This window comes from Mobula birostris, chromosome 22 (assembly GCF_030028105.1).
Source record: "Mobula birostris isolate sMobBir1 chromosome 22, sMobBir1.hap1, whole genome shotgun sequence".
Taxonomy (NCBI): Eukaryota; Metazoa; Chordata; class Chondrichthyes; order Myliobatiformes; family Myliobatidae; genus Mobula; species Mobula birostris.
Window position 1 is genome coordinate 17924965 of NC_092391.1, and position 22617 is coordinate 17947581.

The 22617-nt window shown below is 45.2% G+C and overlaps 1 protein-coding gene across 6 annotated transcripts in view; it reads left to right on the forward strand.

Annotated features, from left to right (window-relative positions):
* LOC140186210 (hemicentin-1-like) overlaps positions 1–22617 on the forward strand; it is a 449816-nt gene that overhangs the window by 35508 nt on the left and 391691 nt on the right. For all 6 annotated transcript variants that reach the window (XM_072240181.1, XM_072240182.1, XM_072240183.1 and 3 more), the window contains exons 2-4: positions 1562–1632; positions 17781–17939; positions 22170–22292. In XM_072240181.1, coding sequence (XP_072096282.1) covers positions 1562–1632; positions 17781–17939; positions 22170–22292 — 353 coding nt within the window. The remainder of the gene's footprint in view (positions 1–1561; positions 1633–17780; positions 17940–22169; positions 22293–22617) is intronic.

Consider the following 22617-nt stretch of genomic DNA (forward strand, 5'->3'; position numbering starts at 1 on the left):
ATTCACAGATACTGCAACAGGAATTGTGAGCAGGGGTTCTGTCTGCTGCAGTTGGTTTTGAATCACCGCCAAGACTCTCAGTGTACCCCTGACTGATGAGTGCATTAATTGTCCGGTTGGATCTTACATGAATTTATTTAGTGGGTTAAGGCACTCCGCACAAAACTACCTCTAGTTTGGCACTCTGCAGAATCTGGATGATTAACAGTTTGTAGGGAATAGTTCTCTTACTTCTGAGTTTAATGAAGTGGTGTGGGGAAAACGAAATGGAAGCAGCAAAGGACTTTCCCCTCAGTGGCAACTGGCAAGCAATCACCAGACCTTCCGTGGCCACCCTTAGTATCAAAACTCCAAAGTGGGAGAAGGCATTCCATCCCAAATGTCAAATTCCACATTCGTTTATCCCATCGGGTGACACGGTCACTCGGTCACTTCGCGGTTAGTGCCCGCTGTGGGAGTGGGGCTGGATTCCCGCTGCTCTCCGTAAGTTCGTCTGTTCTCAACGTAACCCCGTGGGTTTCCTCTGGGTGCTCTGGTTTCCTCCCGTGTTCCAAAAGGACGACAGAGTTAAGGGCATGCTACGTTGGCACCGAAGGGCGGCAACACTTGCAGGCCCGGTTCTCAATAACCTGGTGTAAAGGATGCACTTCACTGTATATTCTGATGTTTTGGTGTACACAGTACTGTGCAAAAGTCTTAGGCACATGTATATACTTGAGGCTAGGGTGCCTAAGACTTTTGCACAGCACTGTATTTGTCAATGTGGAATGGAAAGCAAATTCCTAAATCTGGCAGGAGCATAGGATGTTGGGAATGGTGAGGGTGGAATGCCAAAGGAGGAGTGTGGTTCAGCTGGCAGAGAAGGAGTGCCGGGGTGGAGGGGTGGGGGGAGAGGGGGTGGTGTGGGTGCAGACACACCCAGCCCTGAGACTCCAGGCAGGGTCATTTGATTCCAAACAATTGATATATTGATCATTACAGAATGTCTCCCTGGTGTTTCCTGCTCCATCCCCTGTCCCACCCCCTTTTTCCAACCATGATTCCCCTCTCCCTGCCCCCTTCCCTCACTCAGTCCGCAATAGAGAATCAGAATCAGGTTTATCATCACTCACGTATGTCGTGGAATTTGTTTTTTGTGGCAGCAGTACAGTGCAATACATAAAATTACTACAGTACCATGCAAAAGTCTTTGACGCCCGAGGTATATACGCAATATGTGCGTAAGAATTTTGCACAGTTCTGTTGGTGACAAATAAAGGTTATCTCTTTTATCTCGTTATCATAACAGATGTCTAATTCACATTCATAGTTTGACATACTTTCCTTAGACTTTGAGGTTAAATCGAAGATGTGTTTTAGTTTAACGGACTATGTTTATGAGAAAAGCAATATCTGATGTCAGAAACGGGCCATTGTAGCTGCCAGCATTTGACTCGTCTGGTTTCTAAAATGTTTCAGATCCCTGCTGCGTGTCTTCTCACAGAACATAGCAATCATCAACATTTTGGTAACGGGCTCTTTTACGGCAGGCTGTGATGAATTATTCTTTGCCCTCTTGCAGAGATTGGTCCAGTTACTGTCACCTCAGATCCAAAGAAATTCCAGAGGGAGCTCCGAGATCTCTACGTGCAGGTTAGTGCTGAGCCTGCTTTGACCTTTGCCACTTGGAACCCAACCTTACTTGAGCTCAGAGGTTCTCAAGGCCTGAGTTCTGAGACTGTGCGTCAACTTGGATCGGTTATGTGGAGCAACATGGCACCTGAGTTGTTTGGACGGCACTGTGAAAAACAGTGGGGACGTTTCCAATGAAATATAAAACTTTATTTAAAGGCAGCATGAAAATACCTTTAAATGAAGTAATTTTGAAACCAATGTAATAAAGTAAAGAAAAATATAATTAATTAAATTTCTTGCTGTTGATATTGGATGCGTTGAATTCTATGGTATTACCCATTTATCACCAAGTGAAAAATTATTCAATATAAAATTCCAGAAAAATAAATATTTCCACTAAATGCCACATCCATGTCTACTACAGATCAAAATAACTGAAAAAAATATTTAGACTTAGATTTATTTATCACATGTACATCCGTACGTGCATCTACTTCCAGTAAGATGGCGGCCCGTTTGGGCACAGCAGCCTCTCGAGGCGCTTTTTTCTTTGTTAAATGTTACTCGTTGATCGGAGGAGCTGACCAGGGTGTCCAGCGGGTGGCCGGAGGAGCTGAACTGGGTTTCGGAGAACTGGGTCTGGGGGCAGACCATGTTGCAGACTGCTACTCGAAGGCATCAGAGATGGGGCGTGAAGGCGGTGTGCAGTGTAACCATGGGTGATTGTCTTGGACGATTGCAAGACCCCGTTGGACATTGATAATGTAAGACGCTGCAGGCCTGGTTCTCTTGTTGGGTGGCATGACAGGTGGCGTGGGAGATGCATGGCCTTGCTTGTACCAAGGACATGGTCTCCAGCCCTGGGATGCCGCAGGCCTGCTTCCCTTCATTGGTGGTGCAACAGGCAGTGTGAGAGCTGCGTGACCTGAGTTGTAGCGAGGATTAGGCCTCAAGCCGGGGGCTTGCCTGTTTCTGCAGTCCAAGAGAGAGATGCCGGTGGTGGTGTAGCGTGGCATCCATGTTCAGTTGGGGGCTGTCCTCTCCCATCAGTGCTTGATTGGTGGAATGACAGACTGGATTGCAGTGGCTGTGCACTCCCAGGAATCTGTACAATCAATCTGTGGGACATGCTGCTCAGGGTTTTGGACTATTTTGAATGTGCTGTGTATGGTTTGCACCGTGGTCCCAGAGGAATGATGTTTCGTTTGGCTGTATCCATGTATGCTTGAATGATAATTAAACTTGAATTAGATTTTTTTTTTAACTGTGTCATTTGCATTAACAGCCAACACATACAGGGATGTGCTGGGGGCAGCCCGAACATGTGCAGAAAAAATGAAAGAAAATTTCTGAGATTGGGCCCAGACACCTCCTCCTCTAAAGATATTTATTCCCTCATCAATTGGATTTTCCCTCAGGCCTCTGGAATGAATGTACTCTTCCCAGTAAGACAATCGGAATGTTAGTATTCCTAAAGCATCTGAGGTCTTGTTTCTTGCTCCAGAGAACTTTATAAATGGAAGAAGTCCTTGACAGTTCAGCTTTTTGGGAATGGTGTCAGTGTGTTTGCAGCTGTTTCCATTTCTCTCGTTGGCAATTCCGCTTATCAAAGCCAGGGATGTTACTGCTGTCGGATATTGGACACACTGTTGTCATCAATCAATCCCAGGTCAGGGGAAGCCCAGTTAGGAATGAGAGCCCCCCGTACATGATCAAATATCTGAATTCCAGCTGCACCACAGAGGTCACAACTGTTGTATCATGACGATCATCGTCAGTCATGGTTACTGATTAAGGACAACTTGCTTGTCTGGTTCCATGCCCTTTAGGAACATTGACACTGCTCCCCCCCATTTACACAAACCACCCCCCTGAATATCATTCTTCTTCAGAGTCATGGAGTTTAGACTGATGTAGCATGGAAACAGGCCTTCCGGTCCTACACATCCATACTGGCCATGTGCCCAGCAGGCTGGTCCCATTGTGGAAGTTATGGCAAGGCAAGAGTTAACGTAATGTCCAGACAAAGTCAGATTGCAGATAGAGTGCTGACAGCCCAGGCAGGAAAGATCTTTGAAGGAAACAGCTTCCCTTTACGGAGCAGATACCCTGAGCCATTTTGGCTTACTGGAGATGAGATAAGAATGCAACGGAAGAACGTGATATGGAAAAGCATGGCTCTCCTTTGCATAGCATGGGGGCTGGAGCCACCTCACTTCTGGAGACAAGATAAGTGATCCAAGGAACACACTCCATCTAAGGGATAATTAATTAATTCAAAGTATCATCGGTTGCCAGCTTCAGAATCAGGTTTAATGTCACCAGCATATGTCATGAAACTTGTTAACTTTATGGCAGCAGTACAATGCCATATATAATAAATATATAAATAAATGAATTACTGTAAGTATCGGTATATTAAATAGTTCAATTATAAGTGCAAAAACAGAAATAATGAAAAAAGTGAAGTTCTGTTCGTGGGTTCAATGTCCATTTGGGAATTGGATGGCAGAGGGGAAGAAGCTGTTCCTGAATCGTTGAGTGTGTGCCTTCAGGCTTCTGCACCTCCTTCCTGACGGAACAGTGAGAAGAAGGCAAGTAGTTTCGACTGACTTTTAACACCTGTGTAACCCTGGGGTTCTGTCGGCTGTCTAAGTCTGGGGAAGACAATCTCTGGCCCCACTGAACGTGTGAGATTGAGGTGCAAAACCTCCTGTTCGTGTGGAGGCTGTGAGATGTGTCACCCCATTACAAACCAGTACCACGAAATAACAGATAGTACACCATATGTGATTAAACGATTTAGCTTCATAAGTTTTAATGTGACTAAAGGGTTAGTAAAGTAAACTAAAAAGAAAAAAGGCCCATTGTAATGAAACAGTCCAATGTGCACACGTTGGAGCTCACGGTTTCCCTTCCGTTGGTTCTTCATCGATTTCCCAGGGCTTCGTCGACTCCCAGCCCCACTCCAAGTCCACTCCATCCGGCTGTCTACAACCTCTCCTTTCGGGTGTCTTCTCTCTCCATCTTCCGCCGAACAAAAGACCCAGATCACCTCAGTCTCAGGCACACAACAAGAAAAAACAGTCCCCTCATTGGACGGCGCACCTTCCAAAGCCCCCGTTATCTCTAGCCATAACCCAAACACTGCTGCTACAGAAAAACTATTACATTAGTAGCAAAACCTTTCCCAGGGTGTTACGCCTGCATTATGAATGGCAATTGATCTTGCAAGTAAGGAGTAGTAAGGAATTCAGTCGTACACAGTTTACCAAATGGTCAATGTCCATAACTGCTGTTCAGAGCATATAAATGGCTTTCTCTGCTCAGACTTCAGAACAGTATGGTGACAGGGGACCTGCTACTCTCCTTATGTACCAGTGATATAAAGCAGGAATGAGGAATGAGCGAGTTTTCAGAGCCCAGTTATTCGGCGACATATATTGCCCGTGGCCCTCTTAACCTCTCCCATTCATGTACCGTTCTAGGTGGCTTTTAAACGTTGCTAATGTGCCTGCCTCCACCACTGTTTCTGGCATCTCATTTCGAACTGCACTCCACTCTTTATGTGAAGAAGTTTCCCCTGATGCCCCCTTTAAAGCTCTCGCCTCTGATCTCAAGTCCTGGAGAACCAGAGACTAGCCTTCACTGGCACCTTTGATGGTTGGGGGTGGGAGAGGAGGTGGGGTGAGGGAGGTCACCCAGCAATTGGTCCCTCTTATCCTTTCTTTCAAGTTGCTATGTTGTCCCATTCTTGGCAATTTCCATTCTTGAATTCCAACCATTCCTTTCCCAGAGGTACCAGTGCCTGCTTACCGCAGGATTTGAACCTAATTCTGTGGTTGGGACCTGAGTTTTCTCTTCTGGCTGACTGGATTTCATCTACATTTCTGTTTATTACCTTTTGACCTGAAGAACAATACCTCGTAATCCCTTGCAAGAGAAAGTTCAGAGTGCGGCAGAGGGCTTGTTGAAAACTGTACTAAAAATAATCGCCAGTGCTGACCTCCAATGGACGGAGTTCAAATAGTTTATGCAGGCAGCAATTGCCCATTGGCCATGTGGCTTATATTGAGGCCCTTGATGATGTTATCCAGCACTGTTAGCAAAGTACCCAGTGTGTGAAATCTGCTACTGTCCTTTGGGAAGTATCTTAACTCTAAAGCTAATCTTAAATTATTATTAGCTGCCATTTTGTGCTGACTATTGGGATTTAGCCTAAGCAGCCTCCCTATGATAATTAACTGCAGGATGCTGAGTCTTTGCTAGCGTTCAGGAAATGTCAGAGGTCCTGCTTGGTATTCCAATGGGAATGCTGCCCTTTCGTCCCTCCGATCCCCAACACAATTACTGTACTCTGCTCAGGTTACCTTCTGTGCACTGAGATATTTAAAGAGGCTGAGTCATCTCTGCTGTTTCTGAGAGAATGAAGGAATGGGGAGATGTGTGCCTAAGGTGGAATTGCCGCAGACCAGTGCAGATTTTAAACACTAGCCCACCCTAGTCAGACCAAATGGCCCTATCTTTATAGATTCTTGGATTCAGAGTTATTCAGCTCAGATGCAGACCCTTCAGCCCATCTCATCCATACTGACCAGCATTCCTATTTGAACTAATCCCATTATCCTGCATTTGGCCCCTATCCAACTTAATCCTTCCTCTCCGTGTACCTGTCCAAATGTGTTTTTTTTAAATTCTCTAACTGTACCTACCTCTACCGCCCTCCTCTGGCAGCTTGCCCGATATACCCACCACCCCCTGTGTGAAAACTTGCCCTTCAGATCCATTTTACACCTGTCCCCTTTCAACCTGAACCCGTGCCACATGCACAAAATGCTGGAGGAACTCAGCAGGCCAGGCAGCATCCACGGAAATGAATAAACAGTCAAAGATTCAGGGTCCGAACGGTCTTCTGGCCCAAAAAGGAAGGGGGAAGATGCCAAAATAAAAAGCTGGGGGGAGAGGAAGGAGGACTAGCTGAAGGCGATAGGTAAAGCCAGGTGCGTTGGAAAGCGTAAGGGCTGGAGAGGAAGGAATCTAATAGGAGAGGAGAGTGGATTATGGGAGAGAGGGAAGATGGAGGGGCATCAGGGGGAGCTGATAGGCAGGAGAGAAGAAGAAATAAGAGGCCAGAGAGGGGAATAGAAAAAGGTGGAAGGAGAAATTGATATTCATGCCGTCAAGGATCTCGTGCTTTCCCAGCTTCTGTGATGAATAAACTCTTCCTGGGCTTCCAGCCGGGTACAGCCAGGTCATGCCATCAGTTTGGAGGTTAATGAGGTGTTGCTCCTCCACCCTGAGAGTGGCCTCATCGTGGCAAAAGAGGAGGCCCTGGACCGAACGGGGATGGGAATTAAAATGGTGGGCTGCCAGAAAGTTCCACTTCTGGTGGATGGAGCGGAGCTGTTCATCAAAACGGTTCCCCAAGTTAACGTTTGGGTCTCACCGGTGTAAAGGAGGCTGCATCAGGAGCGCCCAGTGCAATAGGCGACCCCAACAGATTCGCAGGATGAAGTGTTGCCTCAGCTGGATGGACTGTTTGCGGCCCTGAATGAAGGTAAGGGAGGGGATGAATGGGCAGGTGTAGCATTTGTCATTTGCAGGGACGTGCCAGATGGGAGATCAGTGGGGAGGGACTAATGAACAAAGGAATAATGGAAGGAGTGATCCCCGTGGAAGGCGGAGAGTCGTTGGGGAGGGGGAGATAAAGATGTTAGATTATGAGGACGCGCAGTCCTCTTTTATTGTCATTTAGTAATGCATGCATTGTTTGGTGGTAGGATCCTGTTGAAGATGGCAGAAGTTGCGGGGAATGATATGTTGGATGTGGAGGCTCAAGGGGTGGTAGGTGAGGACACAAGGAACTCCACCCCTGTTAAGACTACGGGAAGATGGGGTGAACACGGATGTGCAGGAAATGGAGGAGATGCAGGTGAGGGCAGCATCAACGGTGGAGGAAGGGAAATCCTGTTCATTGAAAAAGGAGGACATCTCTGATGTCTTGAGAAGGAAAGCCTCATCCTGGTGGAGACAAGGGAACTGAGAAAAGGGAATAGCATTGTTGCAGGAGACAGGGTGGGAGAAGGTCTAGTCTGAATAGCTGTGGGAATCTGTAGGTTTCAAAAAAAATGTCGGTATGCAGTTTGTCTCCAGAGAGGGAGACAGAGAGATCGAGAAAGGGGAGAGATATGTCAGAAACGCAGACTAAATGAAATCAAGTAAACCCGTGCCCTCTAGTTTTAGACCTCCCTACCATGAGACAGTGACTTTGACCATCTACCTTACCTATGGCCCACATCATTTTATAATCTTTTGCACATCCACCCTTCAACCTCCTTTGCTCCAGGGAAACCAGTCTCAGACTATCCCGTCTCTACTTGTAACACAAGGGCTCCAGTCTAGGCAACGCCCTATCGCTCCATTACATTGTGCGCACAACATTGAATGTGCAGTCTGACCAACTTCCTGTACAACTGTAACATGACGTCCCAACTCTTGTTACTCCTGGTTTAACTTCCCAAAATGCACATAGAACACAGACGGGTCCAGCACAGTACGGGCCCTTTGGCACACGATGTTATGCCAACCTTTTAACCCACTCCAAGGTCAATCTAACCCTTCCCTCCTGCACAGCCTGCTTCCATATATACTCCTTCCGAATGAACAAGTTGTGAATTTTATTTTTTATAACTAATTTTAATCTACCTGGAGATCAAAAGCAATGAAAAAAGTTCATGGTTTTATACCCTGCTTGGTGATTTTTTAAAAATTCTCAGAGGCTGATAATTGGGGGCATTTAAGATACTCTTAGATAGGCATATGGATGTACGGAAAATGGAGGGTTATGGTAGTGTTTTCTGGGCATTTGTCATCATCATAATGCCTTACAATGCGCGAAACGAAAGACTGTGTGGCGCACCACTCCTCACACAGACAGTAGGTGGCTGTTGACTCATAAAGAGCTCACCCGCCCTTTGACAGGTTTTGTTTTTAGTCCTGCTGGGTGCCTACACACCCTCCTCCCTGGTTAACCGAAGTGCACCGGGGGTGTGCCGGTTGATTTGCCGACAGCCCGACCCGAGACAGGTAGTACTGGGCTACGTGGTACCAGTAGCAAGGCAAGGCCCTGACCTGACATCGAGGCGAGAAGACTGCAACAAGTGAGGCACTGTCTACGCCACCCCGAGCTACCTGCCAGCCTAGTCATCATATGGGAGCCCAATCACGGGAGGGTGAACCCTGGGTGCCTCCCAAGACTACGGTCAACACGCTCCTAGAAGACAGCGGCGCGGCTAATGTAGATGAACTGAACACACTGATGAGGGAGAGGGGGAAGTGGAGAGTCCGTCATCGTGCCCGACGCTGGCCCCCTAGGCCTGAGTCGACGTAGTAGTAGTAGTTTCTGGGCACTTACCACTCTGTGTAAAACAAAAATGCCTCTGATATCTCCCCCAAATTTTCTTCCACTTACCTAAAAAGATGTCCTCTGGTACTAGCCATTTTCACCCTGGAAAAGGACACCGGCTGTCCATTCTATTGATGCCTCTTATAATCTTATAGACCTCTATCAAGTCACCTCTCATCCTCTTTCACTCCAAAAAGAAACAAGCTAGTTTGCTGCTGTAGCCCATCCCCTTCAAGGTTCAACGTGTTGTGTGTTCAGAGATACTCTTCTGCACACCACTGATGTAATGAGTGGTTATTTGAATTACTGTCAGCTTGAACCAGTCTGGCCATTCTCCTCTGAATTCTTTCCTTAACAAAGCATTATTGCTCACAGAACTGCTGATCGCTGGGTGTTTTTTTCAGGTTTTTCACACCATTATCTGTAGAGACTGTTGTGCATGAAATCCGAGGAGGTCCCAGTTTCTGAAATACTCAAACCAACCCTTCTGGCACCAACAATCATTCCACAGTCAAAGTCATTTAGATCACATTTCTTCCCCATTCTGATGTTTGATCTGAGCAACAACTGAACCTCTTGGCTATGACTGCATGCTTTAATGCATTGAGTTGCTATGACATGATTGACTGTCTGGATATTTGCATTAACGACCAGGTGTACACGTGTATCAAATATAGAGGCATGTCTCCTGGAGTATTTCCACTATATTCTGTTCCTCTTGTGGATTCTCAGTGTCCAAGATTGTTTTGTCTCTGCTTCATAAAACTTAAAGCTAACAATTATAAACACAAGGAAGTCTGCTGATGCTGAATCCAAAGCAACACACACAATACACTGGAGGAACTCAGCAGCTCAGCTGTGGAAATGAATAGTTGACGTTTCGGGCCAAGATGCTTCTTCGGGTCCTGAAGAAGGATCTTGCAAGATAAAGATTAGCTTTATTTGTCACATGTACGTTGAATCATTGAAATATACAGCAAAATGTGTCATCTGCGTCAATGACCAACACAGTCCCAACATGTGCTGGAGGCAGCTCACTAGGATAGCGACACTTCCAACGCCAACGTAACATGCCGATGACTTACTAACTCTAACCTGTACGTCGTTGGAAGGTGGGAGGAGCCGTGACCCACACGGTCACGGGGAGAACGCACAAGCTCCTTACAGCCAGTGGTGGGGAATGGAACCCTGATTGCTGATCTCCGGTGCTGTAAAGCATTTGATAACCATTACGCGACTGTGCTGCCCCACTGTGCTACCTTGGGCCTTACTATGCTACCGTGCCGGCCATTTTAACAGCTACAATGGGGCCTGCAGTAAATCAGCCAGCAGCGGCAGTGGTTCTCACGGTACTGTGCTTCAGAAGGTCGTCAGGTCCGAGTCCCGATCTGTGTTCAGTGTTCAGCTGTTCTCAGTGATCTTGGTGGTGGGGAATTAACAGGGGACATAAGGGGAGGTACAGTATTTAGTGGGATCCCTCTCCTCCTGCGCAGATGGATGCTGGATAGGGATGGAAAGGGGCTCAGTTTGGATGCTTTGCACACCCCTCACAGTATCGGCCCACTCAAGTGCTGACCAGCAAGTGACAAGAAAAATAACGTCAAACCGCTAAACAATGAGAGTTACATGAAATACTATTCCACATCAGAAGGATGAGTTGTACATTTGTTTTAGAAGTCGGGGAAGTAACATTACAGGTTGGCTCATGCTGGCTTCTTCCTGTATGGGGAACAATTAAAGTAATTTTGTTATTATATATCGACTTCTAACCCCCTTGGCTGTAATAAATTCTCAACATATGGTTGAATCATTGCTGAAAGTGCTGAATTCTGTTTTTATTCTAATAAGGCCAGGGAACGGGCAGATTTTGTTGGTTGTCTAGTCGGCAGCCAGGAGCTTTGTAGCTGGCAAAGGTTCAAAGGGAAGGAAGGGGGCCAGAAGTTTCTCCTAACGAGATGGATAGATGAATAAAGAGTCTGTGATCTGGAGTGGGGAAAGTCCTCCTGTTAATAAGCCAGAACTAGGAGCCCGAATCGTCCCTAACCAGTGACTGGGCAGCGGCCGCTGCCTGTTGGAATTGTCCTTGCCAGCTTAACTTCCATGTGAACTCAGGTTAGTGGGATGTTGAAACAGTTCGGTGTCTCACTAAACATCCTGGTCCCATGAGTCTTGCCAGAACTATTAGTGAGCCTGCTTCAGTGATGTCAGTATCAAAGAGGGAAGAGTTACGAATGGATTAGGAACAGAAAAATATTTACATTTACATTTCGGACTTTTCTCTTTGGAGTGAAGGAGGGCGACTTGATAGAGGAGCACAGGATAATAAGGGGCACAAACCAAGTGGACTTCTTTAGCCAGGGTGGAAATGGCTAACATGGGGGGGCATAATTTTAATATCAATGGAGGAAAGTATAGGGGGAGATGTCAGAGGTAAGTTTTTTACACAGACAGAACAGGGGACCACTACAGAGGCAGATATTTTTGGGACATTTAAGAAGCTCTTAGATAGGCACATGGATGGTAGATAAATGGAGGGATATGTGGGAGGGAAGGGTTAGATTAATCTTAGACTAGGTTAAAGGGTCAGCATGACATTGTGGACCGAAGGGACTGTACTATGCTATAATGTTCTATGTTTTGCGTTTAAAGCAAGTATTCCACTTTAGTGAAGGAGAGGGACCCTCGTAATTACTTTTCAGCCTTGAGGAGCTTTGGTCAGTAAATATTAAATATCCTGTCGTTAAAAAGGTACTTGGACTAAGCCAGACATTAATTTTATGATGAACTTAATCAGGTTCCTAAGGTTGTCATAGCCGGGGATGGTAGTGGGGATAAGTTCCCACTACCTATAAACTGCTCCAAATGGCATGCGTCTCTAACAGCCTCTGACAACCAAGTCCAACTCTTGGCCTTCACCCGTGGCTTAGCTACTAGGCCTGGCGGAACTGTTTCTACTGACAAGAGAAGGGGCAAAGGCGGATCACTGGCGCCTCAAAACCAGCTGCTTCGGGCAGGTGGGGCTCGTCAGCCTTGGACAGCAGCCCGCCTAGGAGAAAGAAAAATCTGATTTTAAACCTCTGCTGTCTTGCGGCCATACCCACCCATGGGAAAGGCTTTGGGAGAAAATCCTGAGGAAGAAATCCAGAGCTGGGGTCCCTAAGGCAGTTTGATGTCATTTACAACTTCACTCCGGCAACCTCTGCGACGACACTGGCTCGAGCTGTATCGGAGCTTGCCCTTCCCTTGGACTATATCAGTGACGTGGAGAGGGGGAACCCGCTGCTTGGATAACAGCCGGTTCTTCAAATCTTCCCACCCAGGCTTGTACCCTGGAGAGGCGCAAACCCATGATCCCCTGGGATCGATGGCAGCCTACTAATAATGGCTATTGTTATGCTTTACGATAGTGTACACCACCTGCTGTCTCAATTTTTCAATCTTCCACACATTTCAGTTGGCGATACCAGTGAGGACACTGGGTTGTCCATGAAACGAAGGTGCACATCTCCCAGACCACGCCTGGAGATATCGAAACACGGCGAGTCCAAGAATCAGAACCCACTGCTGTGAAGAACCATAGTTTGAGCTGCGGCTGTAGATCACAGATGCTGACAGGACCCTAGCCACCTTGAGAGGTAAACAGAGGCATGAGGAAAGCAGAAGAAGAAGCTGTTTTCGTGGATGAACTGGAAACAATTGCCTGGGTCTGCAAAAACCTCTAGGGCCATCACAATAAAGACTTCATTCTTAAAATGACTCCCGTCACCTCAACATATCCACTGTGACTGTGATCAATTCCTTAGTCAGGAATGCAGAGGTATTTCACCTGAGTCCCTGGAGTGGGAGGTGGGGGAGGTGGTGGAGATGAGAATTAGCGAGTCAGCTCTGTTGATCTCACTTTTCTTGACTTTTCACCTCAGATTAGTATCAAAGATTCAGATTCCAACTTATGCATCACAACTGAATCGAAAAATGCCTCGTTTACATTAACAACCAACACAACTTATGGATGTGCTGGGGGCAGCCTGCAAGTGTTACCACACCTTCCGACACCAATGAAAGAGTCTCCTGAATAAATAAACCAATGAGAAGTAGGACCTCAAGAAAGCCCAAAGGCCGTAATGGTCCACAAAATACTCTTTGACATATGATTACAGTTGCAATGTGGGGGATTGAAGAAAGAGAGACAGGTGGGTGAAATCCTAAACTAAATGATGTTCACCAACATCTGGGTAAATCAGTTTGTGAGTCCTGAGAAAGAGGCAACCACAATTTGTACAACTCAGCAACAGTTCCGATGGCTCCTCCTCGAGAATCAAACCAGATTACCGATAAGGAAAGTAATGTTCTTTCTTCCTGAGGTAAGTGGTTAATACATGATTCCTGTTATTTTTTTAGGGATAATAAGGAGGAAGAAAATGATTAAAACGCCACAATATAATATAAAATCACTCTGGGAAATTGTATTAATGTAACACTCGTTTCCCTAATTATATCTTTGAGGTCCCTGAAACTTTGACTAAAGAGGTAATTGTAAGGAAAATATTCTTTTCATTATTGCAGAGTTTTCCTCAATTTTGAAGCCTCCATGTATAATTTATAGGAGCTGGGAGTTTTGAAATTCAAAGACTACTTCCCTATCCTAGATCCCATCGTCAGTAAGTGGTAAAGGTTATAAACCTTAAGTGAAATCAAATGTCTGATCCAAGCCATACTTTCCGTCAGTCTCCAACACCCATGCCATTCACGTTTCTCTCCTTTCCTGAAACGACTTTGTCAGTTTGGGGTTTAGTCGCTTTGGCTGCTTTCATCCTTCGGCAGTAACTTTATTTAACTGAGAAGGTCACGGAATTCAAAACGGAGACCAGTTGCTGCCATTGCTGTTGAACCTTCCCACATCCACAGGCAGTTCCTCGATCAGTGTTAGGAATCTGAGGCTTTCATTCTTCACATCACCATCTGTTGTGTATCTAATCCTGAAGTTGTATTTGAGTAATCTTGTATGTATATTGTTTGATTAAGTGTTCTTGCATTTTAAAGTAATTAATTACAGGTTGTATGTGAAAATATGCCCCCACCACCCAGGACATGACTCCTCGTTGTTACTGTCGGGAAGGAGGTACAGAAGCCTGAAGGCAAAACACTCTGTAGTCCACGAATAGTTTCTTCCCCTCTGTCATCCAATTTCTAAACCCCACTGAAAGTAATCTTCTGCCTCTTTGCCACATTAGGAATATTTTATGCATTTCTGATTGTCTGGGTATAGGAAGGATACCGTTAAATGTAGAAAGGGTGCAGAAAAGATTCATGAGGATGTTACAGGGACTGAAGGGCTTGAGGTATAAGGAGAATTGGATAGACTGTTTTTTTTCCCCCCTAGAGCATAAGAGGTTGAGGAGTGACCTTGCACATCCTCGGGTGTGTTGGTTGCCACAGATGGCTGTGGAGGCCAAGTCATTGGGTATATTTAAAGCGGAGGTTGATATGTTTTTAAATAATAAGAGCATCAAATGTTACAGGGAGAAGACAGGAGAGTCGGGTTGAGAGGTATAATTACACCAGCCAAGATGAAATGGTGGAGCAGACTCGGTAGCCAAACAGCCTAATCCTACTCCTATATCTCATAATCTAAATCATGGTGGACATAGATACGATGGATGTTCACAGTCCCTTTCCCATGGTAGGGCAGTCTAAAACTAGTGGGCATTGGTTTAAAGCTAAAAGGCACCTGAGGGGCGAGGGAATATGGAATGAAGTTAGAGGAAGTGGTAGAGGTTGGTACAATTACAAAATTTAGAAGGCACTTAGATAAGTACATGGATGGGGAAGGGTTTAAAGTGATACGGGCCAAATGTGGGAGACTGGGACTAGCAAAGAGCCCAGACTGTATCTGTGCCATGCTGTGTGACGCTATGACTCTTAGTCTGCTGTGTTTATCTTGCCTCCCTTTCAGCCAGGGGTTCACAACCATTTTTATGCCATGGACACCTACCATTAACTGAGGGGTCGGTGGGCCCCGGGTTGGGAACCCCTGCTTTGAACTCTCCTTAGCAGTTTGTATTGCCGATCAGTAAAGAGCATGGTGTGATTATTCTCACTGTAAAGAAGTTCCTCCTGGATTCCTCATTGGGGGCACTGTTTGAGTTTTGAAATCTACAACCAGTAAAAGTGTATTTAATTCCAATTTCTAGTCTGTACACTGCAGTGCCTTTTTACTCGTTAACTAAAGAGAGCCCAATATTGTAGGTGTAGAAAATTGCAGTTTAGTTTTCTTTAGACTGCAGAAGCTCTCCCTTTCTTAAATCAGAGAGAGCTTTGTAAAGGTTCACATGAAGTCGTTGCCATCGCAACTTTACTTCAGTGAAATATGTCCAGGTGAAATCTGACAAATATAGCACTAGGTGATGAAGGTCGTTAATGACGACATGTACAGGACTGAAAGTCAGGATCGCACCTGGGTTGCTAGAACTGTGAGTCTGCAACACTGTGTACTGTGACCCTGCGCCACCCTAACGGTGTTAGGACTGATGAGCAAGACTTGAAACGGGGATTGGAGAAGCGAGAAGTAGAAAGTTGAGGAGTTTTGGGGGAAGGGCTGTGGAAGTGGCTAAGGACTGAACAGAGGATATCAGGGGAGTGAGATGTTGGGGTGCAGGAGGCTGGGAGGGTTTTTGTTGAAGGGACTCACAGAAGTGAGTGGTTTTGAAAATGAAGGTACTGCTTCTGGAGTTTATGCAGAAGGTGTTTCGTGCCTCTGAGTCGTCAACTGGGTGCATCAAAAGAGTATTAGAAGTAATCCCAACATACGACATGGGCGAGAGGGGGCCTGATTAGAGAGGGAAAGATTTAAAGATTTGAGTGAGTGTGAAGATTAAATCAAAAGAAAGATTAGCTTTTGATGGTGGGGAGGCAAAAATCTTGCAGTAATCCCAGGGTCTGAAGGAGTGGATCTGCTGTAAGTAATATTCATGTTAGAGGAACTTTACTCAAACATCAGGAGTCTATTACAATCACTATTTCCACCCCAAACAAAAAAAAACACATTAAACAGAATGTTAAATAAAAGTAAAGCATATTTGATCAATTTAAGCTCTTCTGCTCATCCTAGTTAAATTGCGGCACGATCTGAGCTGAAATGCAATGTTTTGAAGACTGCCGGTGGGTTTGCAGTAGGTGAAGTGTCCTCTGCGCTTACCTGGATGGAATCTCAAGGAGCAGAGTAAATCTTTTGCATGAGTTCATCAGCATCAGGAAGCGCTGAGGGATGACCCACTCCAGCACAAGAAAAGCCCTTTTATTTCTTTGGGCTGAGCTGTTAGTGCATATTCCACTCCCGTGCACCGATTCACAGGGTGCCAGGTTCACGCTCTGGTCTTGGCTGTTTTTGGGCTACTGCTATTAGCAGCAGCTCCCCCCTTAAGGCTGAGAGGGATAAAGAAATTCAGCCACGATCGACTGGCAGAGCAAACTCGAAGGCTCACATGGCCTAATGCTGCTCCTTTGCCTTATGGGTCCATAGTAAATGCAAATAGTACTTGGCGGAAGGTATATCAAGTTTCGTCTGTTCCTAGATGCCCCAGATCTCATTAGGTTGCTAATGCGCTAGGGATGGAGGTCCATGAGGGTTTGGAAATCAAGGCCCACTGGTCAACCTGAGATCAGTGTCCTGGGATGAACTGCACAGTTGGAAGCCTGATGTTTGGAAGTCTGACAATCTGGGGATAAGGAGCAGAGGCTCAAAGGTGTCCTGTCTTGGGGTTGTAGGCCTGTCTTGGTAGACATCCCACCTCTCATGGAAGTTCTGGGAGTCTCCCGCATATTAATAGTGGCTCCTTGATGCCCGCAAATTATATACAATATCCCGGAAATCTTTTTTTTTGAGAGCGTGAGAGAGCGCGAGAGCAAGAGAGAGAGTGATAGAGCGAGCGCGAGAGTGACCACGAGAGAGAGAGAGTGCGTGCCATGGCAGAGTGTTCCAAAAAAAGAAAATATAAAACATACATCACCCCAGACGACACTAAAGTGTACCCCTGCCTAATAGGGGTAAAAAATAATGACAGTGTTGCTCGCTGCACTGTTTGCAACAGTGACTTTTCTATTGCCCATGGTGGGTTAAGACTGTAAAAGACACGTTGAGGTGAGCTTAACAGGTGTAATTTGTTCATTAGCATAGCTAACGTTATTTAAACTAGCTGGCTGGCTGCTAAGGAGCTACCCTATTGCAGACATCCCACCTCTCCCGGAAGTTCTGGGAGTCTCCCGCAAATTGATGGTGCTACCTCCCTGAAATGAGTTTTTGTAGGGTAGGATGTCTGTCTTGGGGTTGTAGGTCTGTCGTGGGGTTGTAGGCCTGTCCTGGGGTTTGTAGGCCTGTCCTGGGGTTCATAGGCCCGTCCTGGGGTCGTAGGCCTGTCCTGGGGTCCTAGGCCTGTCCTGGGGTTGTAGGCCTGTCCTGGGGTTGTAGGCCTGTCCTGGGGTTATATGCCTGTCTGAAAGGGTGGATGGGAGGGATGAGAAAGTGGTTTTGTTTTGCTATTGTTGTTATTGCTGCTGCTTGTGTTGTTCTGTGGAACAACATGGGCATGTTATGTTGGCGGCAGAATGCGCGGGCTGCCCCCAGCGCACCCTTAGGTTGTATCGATTGTTGACGCAAATGACACATTTCACTGTGTGTTTCGATGTGATAAATAAATCTAAATCTGAAACAACTGAATGAATGTAGCTAATGACTGGTTCTATCACTATTTTGTCTCGCTTGCAGGGTGGAGGTGACTGCCCCGAAATGAGTCTCAGTGCTATCAAACGAGCCCTTGAGGTATCACTCCCTGGTTCTTTTATCTACGTCTTCACTGATGCCAGAGCAAAAGATTACCAGCTGACCAAGGACGTACTGCAACTCATCCAGTTGAAGCAGTCCCAGGTAAGCAGGCTGGAATCAGGACCTCAAATGGGGCATTGAATTGACCCTGAATTTTCTGTACCCTCCTTGTTGTGCAGGGGGAGGTAGCATCTTCCTTCTTCCTTTCCAGTCCTGAGAAAGGGTTTCAGCCTGAAACATCGACCTTTCATTCATTTCCACAAATGCTGCCTGACCTGCTGAGTTCCTCCAGCATTTTGTGTGTGTTGCTTTGGATTTCAAGTGTCTAAAGAATTTCTCATGTTTGTGAAGCAAGTCTCTTGCTTATAGTGATGATTGGAGTGGTAGTTGATATATAGTGTATTAAAAAGTCATACAACAGTATAATAACTAGAAGCATATCGTTAACTCAGGTGGTTCCCACAATTGATAAACAGAAGCACATTAGAGATACATACTTGGGACAACTCTTAAAAAAGCAAAAAAAAAACTAATCAAGAAAATTGCTGGGATTTCCTTCATTTATTTGGGACCCAGCATCCCTTATTTGGGGCAGGAGACAGTTGGTGAACAGTTTCTAACTAGTGTCAGTCGCATGCACTTGTTTGGCTATTAGACTCTACACTGTGCTTAGAGCAGACAGTTTTCAATTCTGTCATTTGCTTGTGTTTTTTGTTCAAAAAGCAGAGATTTTTGTCACTGATAGTTGGCGAAAAATAAGGATTTAGACAATTCAGAATGGTTTTGTTCACTGCAGTTTCAAGCTTTCAGGATTGGAGGTGTCAAAAAGGCTGGGAACGAAAATGAAATGATTTCACTCCATCAGCAAGTTAGAAACTATGAAGGGTTTGAAGGTATTGACAGTCATCTTGAAAGTTACAATGAAAATGATACATTATCTGCACTAGGTGTGTGTGCTGATTTTGTTCATTTACAGTCAATCAAAAGAACACGGCAGCATACCTGGATGAATACTTAAGTTGATAACTATTCAGAACTAATACGAAGTTTTATAGTACTGCAGAAGTATTCGCAGTATTCAAATTTGTTCTGCATTTCATTTAAATACATAATTTGTTACTCAGTTTGTCATTTTTATACCTTTTTAAACTCTTTCCATGAAACTTCGCCTAATTGGGGCAGCCAGTTACTTGGGCTAAAATGTAGTCCCGGTGTGTCCCAATTAACTGGAATCCACTGTATTTAATAAATTACTCAGGGTATGCAGTATTTAAAGCAGGTTCTTGATCAGTACGGGAATCCAAGTTTATAGGGAGAAGGCAGAAAAATGGAGTTGAGAGGGAAAATAAATTATCTTTATGGAATTGTGGAGCCTAATTAGGCCTAATCAGGCCCGAGTGGCCTAATTCTGCTCCTATGTCTTATGGCCGTAATTGTTGGATACTGTGAAAGGAACAATACTAGCTTCTAAATTGAATCACGCAGTGACATGTTTCTCAAATCAAGAACTAGATACAATGCCTCCAATACAGATTCCTTTGGAAGATCAGAGGAATTCAGAACACCTATAAATAGGTCAAATTTGTAAACAGTATATTAATCACTTTTAAAAAATGGCATAGTAATATTTTGTATGTACAATCAGTGACCACTTTACTAGTACCTCCTGTACCTAATAAAGTGACCATTGAGTGTCTGTGGCCTTCTGCTGCTGTAGCCCATTCTCTTCAAAGTTTGACGTACTGTGTGTTCAGAGATGCTCTTCTGCACACCACTGTTGTAACGCATCATTATTTGGGTTACCGTCGCCTTCCTGTCAGTGTGATCCAGTCTGGTCATTCTCCTCTGACTTCTCTCATCGACAAGAATTTTTCACCCCATGAACTGCCACTCACTGTATGTATTGGGCATTTCGCACTATTCTCTGTAAGTTCTAGAAACTGTTGTGCGTGAGACCTACAGTTTCTGAGCTACTCAAACCACCCCATCTGGCATCAACAATCATTCCACGGTCAAAGTCACTTACATCACATTTCTTCCCCATTCTGATGTTTGGTCTGAACAACAACTGAACCTCTTGACCACGTCTGCATGCTTTTACGCATTGAGTTGCTGCCACGTGATTGGCTGATTAGATATTTGTATTAATGAGCAAGTGTACAGGTGTGGCTAACAAAGTGGCATTGAGTGCATGTACCATGTTTATGGGCATTACTGGGGTTAGAATGAAATAAGCAAGGCATCTGTATTAGCAGCTCTTCATGCCTCTTAGTGTTTCATTAGATTTCCGGCACAGTGCAGTTAAAAAATGTGCACAACATTACAAATGTTATTCAATCCACCTCTGGTTTGGGGCCAGTGAGTGTCAAGTCATTAGGAAATGTTTCCTCTTTGTAGAGAGCACTTTGGAACTGTAGCCTGTTGTAGGTGAGATTTCAGAATATGTGAGAAATTCTGATGGTTTGTTTAAAAAAAGAGTGGTCACCTCATTAGAAATATATCTCAAAGTTCCCCAAGCTGTTATTCATCATTAGTTGATAAATGTTTTCTTTCAAAATTAACACGATGGTGCTGGACTTTGGAAACGCACTGCAGAATGGATTTGATAGATCAAGTAGCAGCCCACTTTCTGCGAAATCTCCATAAACACCTACCCTGCAGCTTGTGTTTGTCACTGAATTTGAACAGCTTGTAGTAGAACAGGAAATTTCCAATGCCGCCTGTTTGACAGGGAAGTAACACTCTGGCTGGAGGTGCGTGTTTTACCACACACATTTAACTAAATGCACCGATCGCCTGCATGTGCAGACTCCACATCGAAACTGCTCATTTGGAAGGTGTTAGGGGTTATTGTGGGAAATGCCTTAGTGTTCAATTTGTAAGACAAACTTCACCGTTTATTTCTGCTGCTCCATACTAAAACTTGGGGCTGTTTGTCGCCTCCATCCCCACTCCTCTCCCAAATATCACACACACGAACTGCTGGAGGAACTCAACAGGCCAGGCAGCCTCTATGGAAAAGAGTACAGTCGAGCCAAATACCTATTTTACTTTGTCAGGTGTGGGAAGGCAGCAAAGGTGTGTGGGGTGGGTGGGGGTATTGTAATTTTAAAGTGATTCAACAACCAATATACTGAAGTCTGAATGTAGACCAGAAGACCTTAAGACCGAAGATCAAGGATCAAACTTATTTACCATGTATGCTTACATGTATTAAGAAATTGCTGTGGTGTGCTGGTGTTACACACAACAAAAAACAACTATATTTAGCAATTACACAGGTTAAAGAATCATGTAAAATTAAAGTTAAAAGTGCAGATATGAAATAAACACATAAATATCAGCATGTAATTATGATGCAAACAGCATGATAGAGGTGTGGGGAGTGGGACTAACTAGAACGTTTGATTGGATTAAGTGCCTGGGGGAAGAAATTTAAGATGGCATTTTAATATAGAGGGCTGCCTTAATGACACCAGTCCTGCTGTAAGGATGAACTGAACCAGACAGTAGTGACTAATGTGAAGATACTTTCTATGACGGCAGTGTAAAATTGCACCAGTATGTTCTGCGGAGGATGGAATTTTGCCAGCCGCCACATGAAGTGTATCTTCTGCCGAGCCTTTCTGTTAATGGAAGAGATATGCTTCTCCCAGATAAGGTCCCAGGGACCTGAATGGTGAAATAGTGCTAACTGTAGAATTGTTAGTGATTAGTGCAACATAGGATGTAAGACGTAGGAGCAGAATTAGGCCATTCAGCCCATCAAGTCTGCTGTGCCATTTTCACGGCTGACTTATTTCCCCTCTCAACCTTCTTCTCCTGCCTTCTCCTCGTAACCTTTGATACCCTTACTAATCAAGAACTATCCACCTCCATTTTAAATACACCTGATGTCTTGGCCTCCGCAGCTGTCTGTGGAAATGAATTCCACAGATTTACCACCCTCTGGCTGAAGAAATTCCTCCTCATCTCTGTTCTAAAGGACTGCCCTTCAATTATGAGGCTGTGCCTTTGGGTGCTAGACCCTCCCACAACAGGACACATCCTTTCCAAATGTCATTTCTTTCTGGGCCATTCAATATTCGGTAGGTTTTAAAGAGGCCCCCATCCTTCTCAACTCAGAGCCATCATATGTTAACCCTTTCACTCCTACAATCCTGGGATCACTCTCATAAACCTCCTCTGGACCCTTCCCAGTTTACTATTTTTAACAGAAGCTTGATAAACCCTTGCTTGTCTGGTGTTGGTAAGTGCGGATGGGATGTGGGAGTGGTGTGTCTGAAGCAATTGGAGAGTGAATTGAAGTGACCGCTACTCTTCCCTGTACAGGTGGTGTTTGTGTTGACTGGAGACTGTGGGGACCGAGGGCACCCGGGGTACCGGGCATTTGAAGAGGTAGCCTCGACCAGCTCAGGTCAAATATTCCACCTGGATAAACAGCAAGTCAATGAGGTGAGTGGATGCAATCTTCGGAAGGAGCATTTCTTTCCCCAGAAGTGCGGCTGCAGGGAACAGGCTAAGTACCTCAAAAACCTGGAATGTGTATTGTTGCTCCTAGGCAGTGTGTGGGCTGGGATTGGTCACTGGGTAGTGATGAGCAGTGGGAATTTCCCTTCGTTAGATGTGTGACCAGTTGTAGCACCATTACCACTGCTGCCGACGGGCTGGAGGACCGTGAATTGTGGACCTTAAGGTCTGTGTGACCAGACTTAAATCTGACCCGCCAGGGTTCCTTGCTGAATGCCATCGTTATCAACAAGCAGTCTGCCTTCTCTTC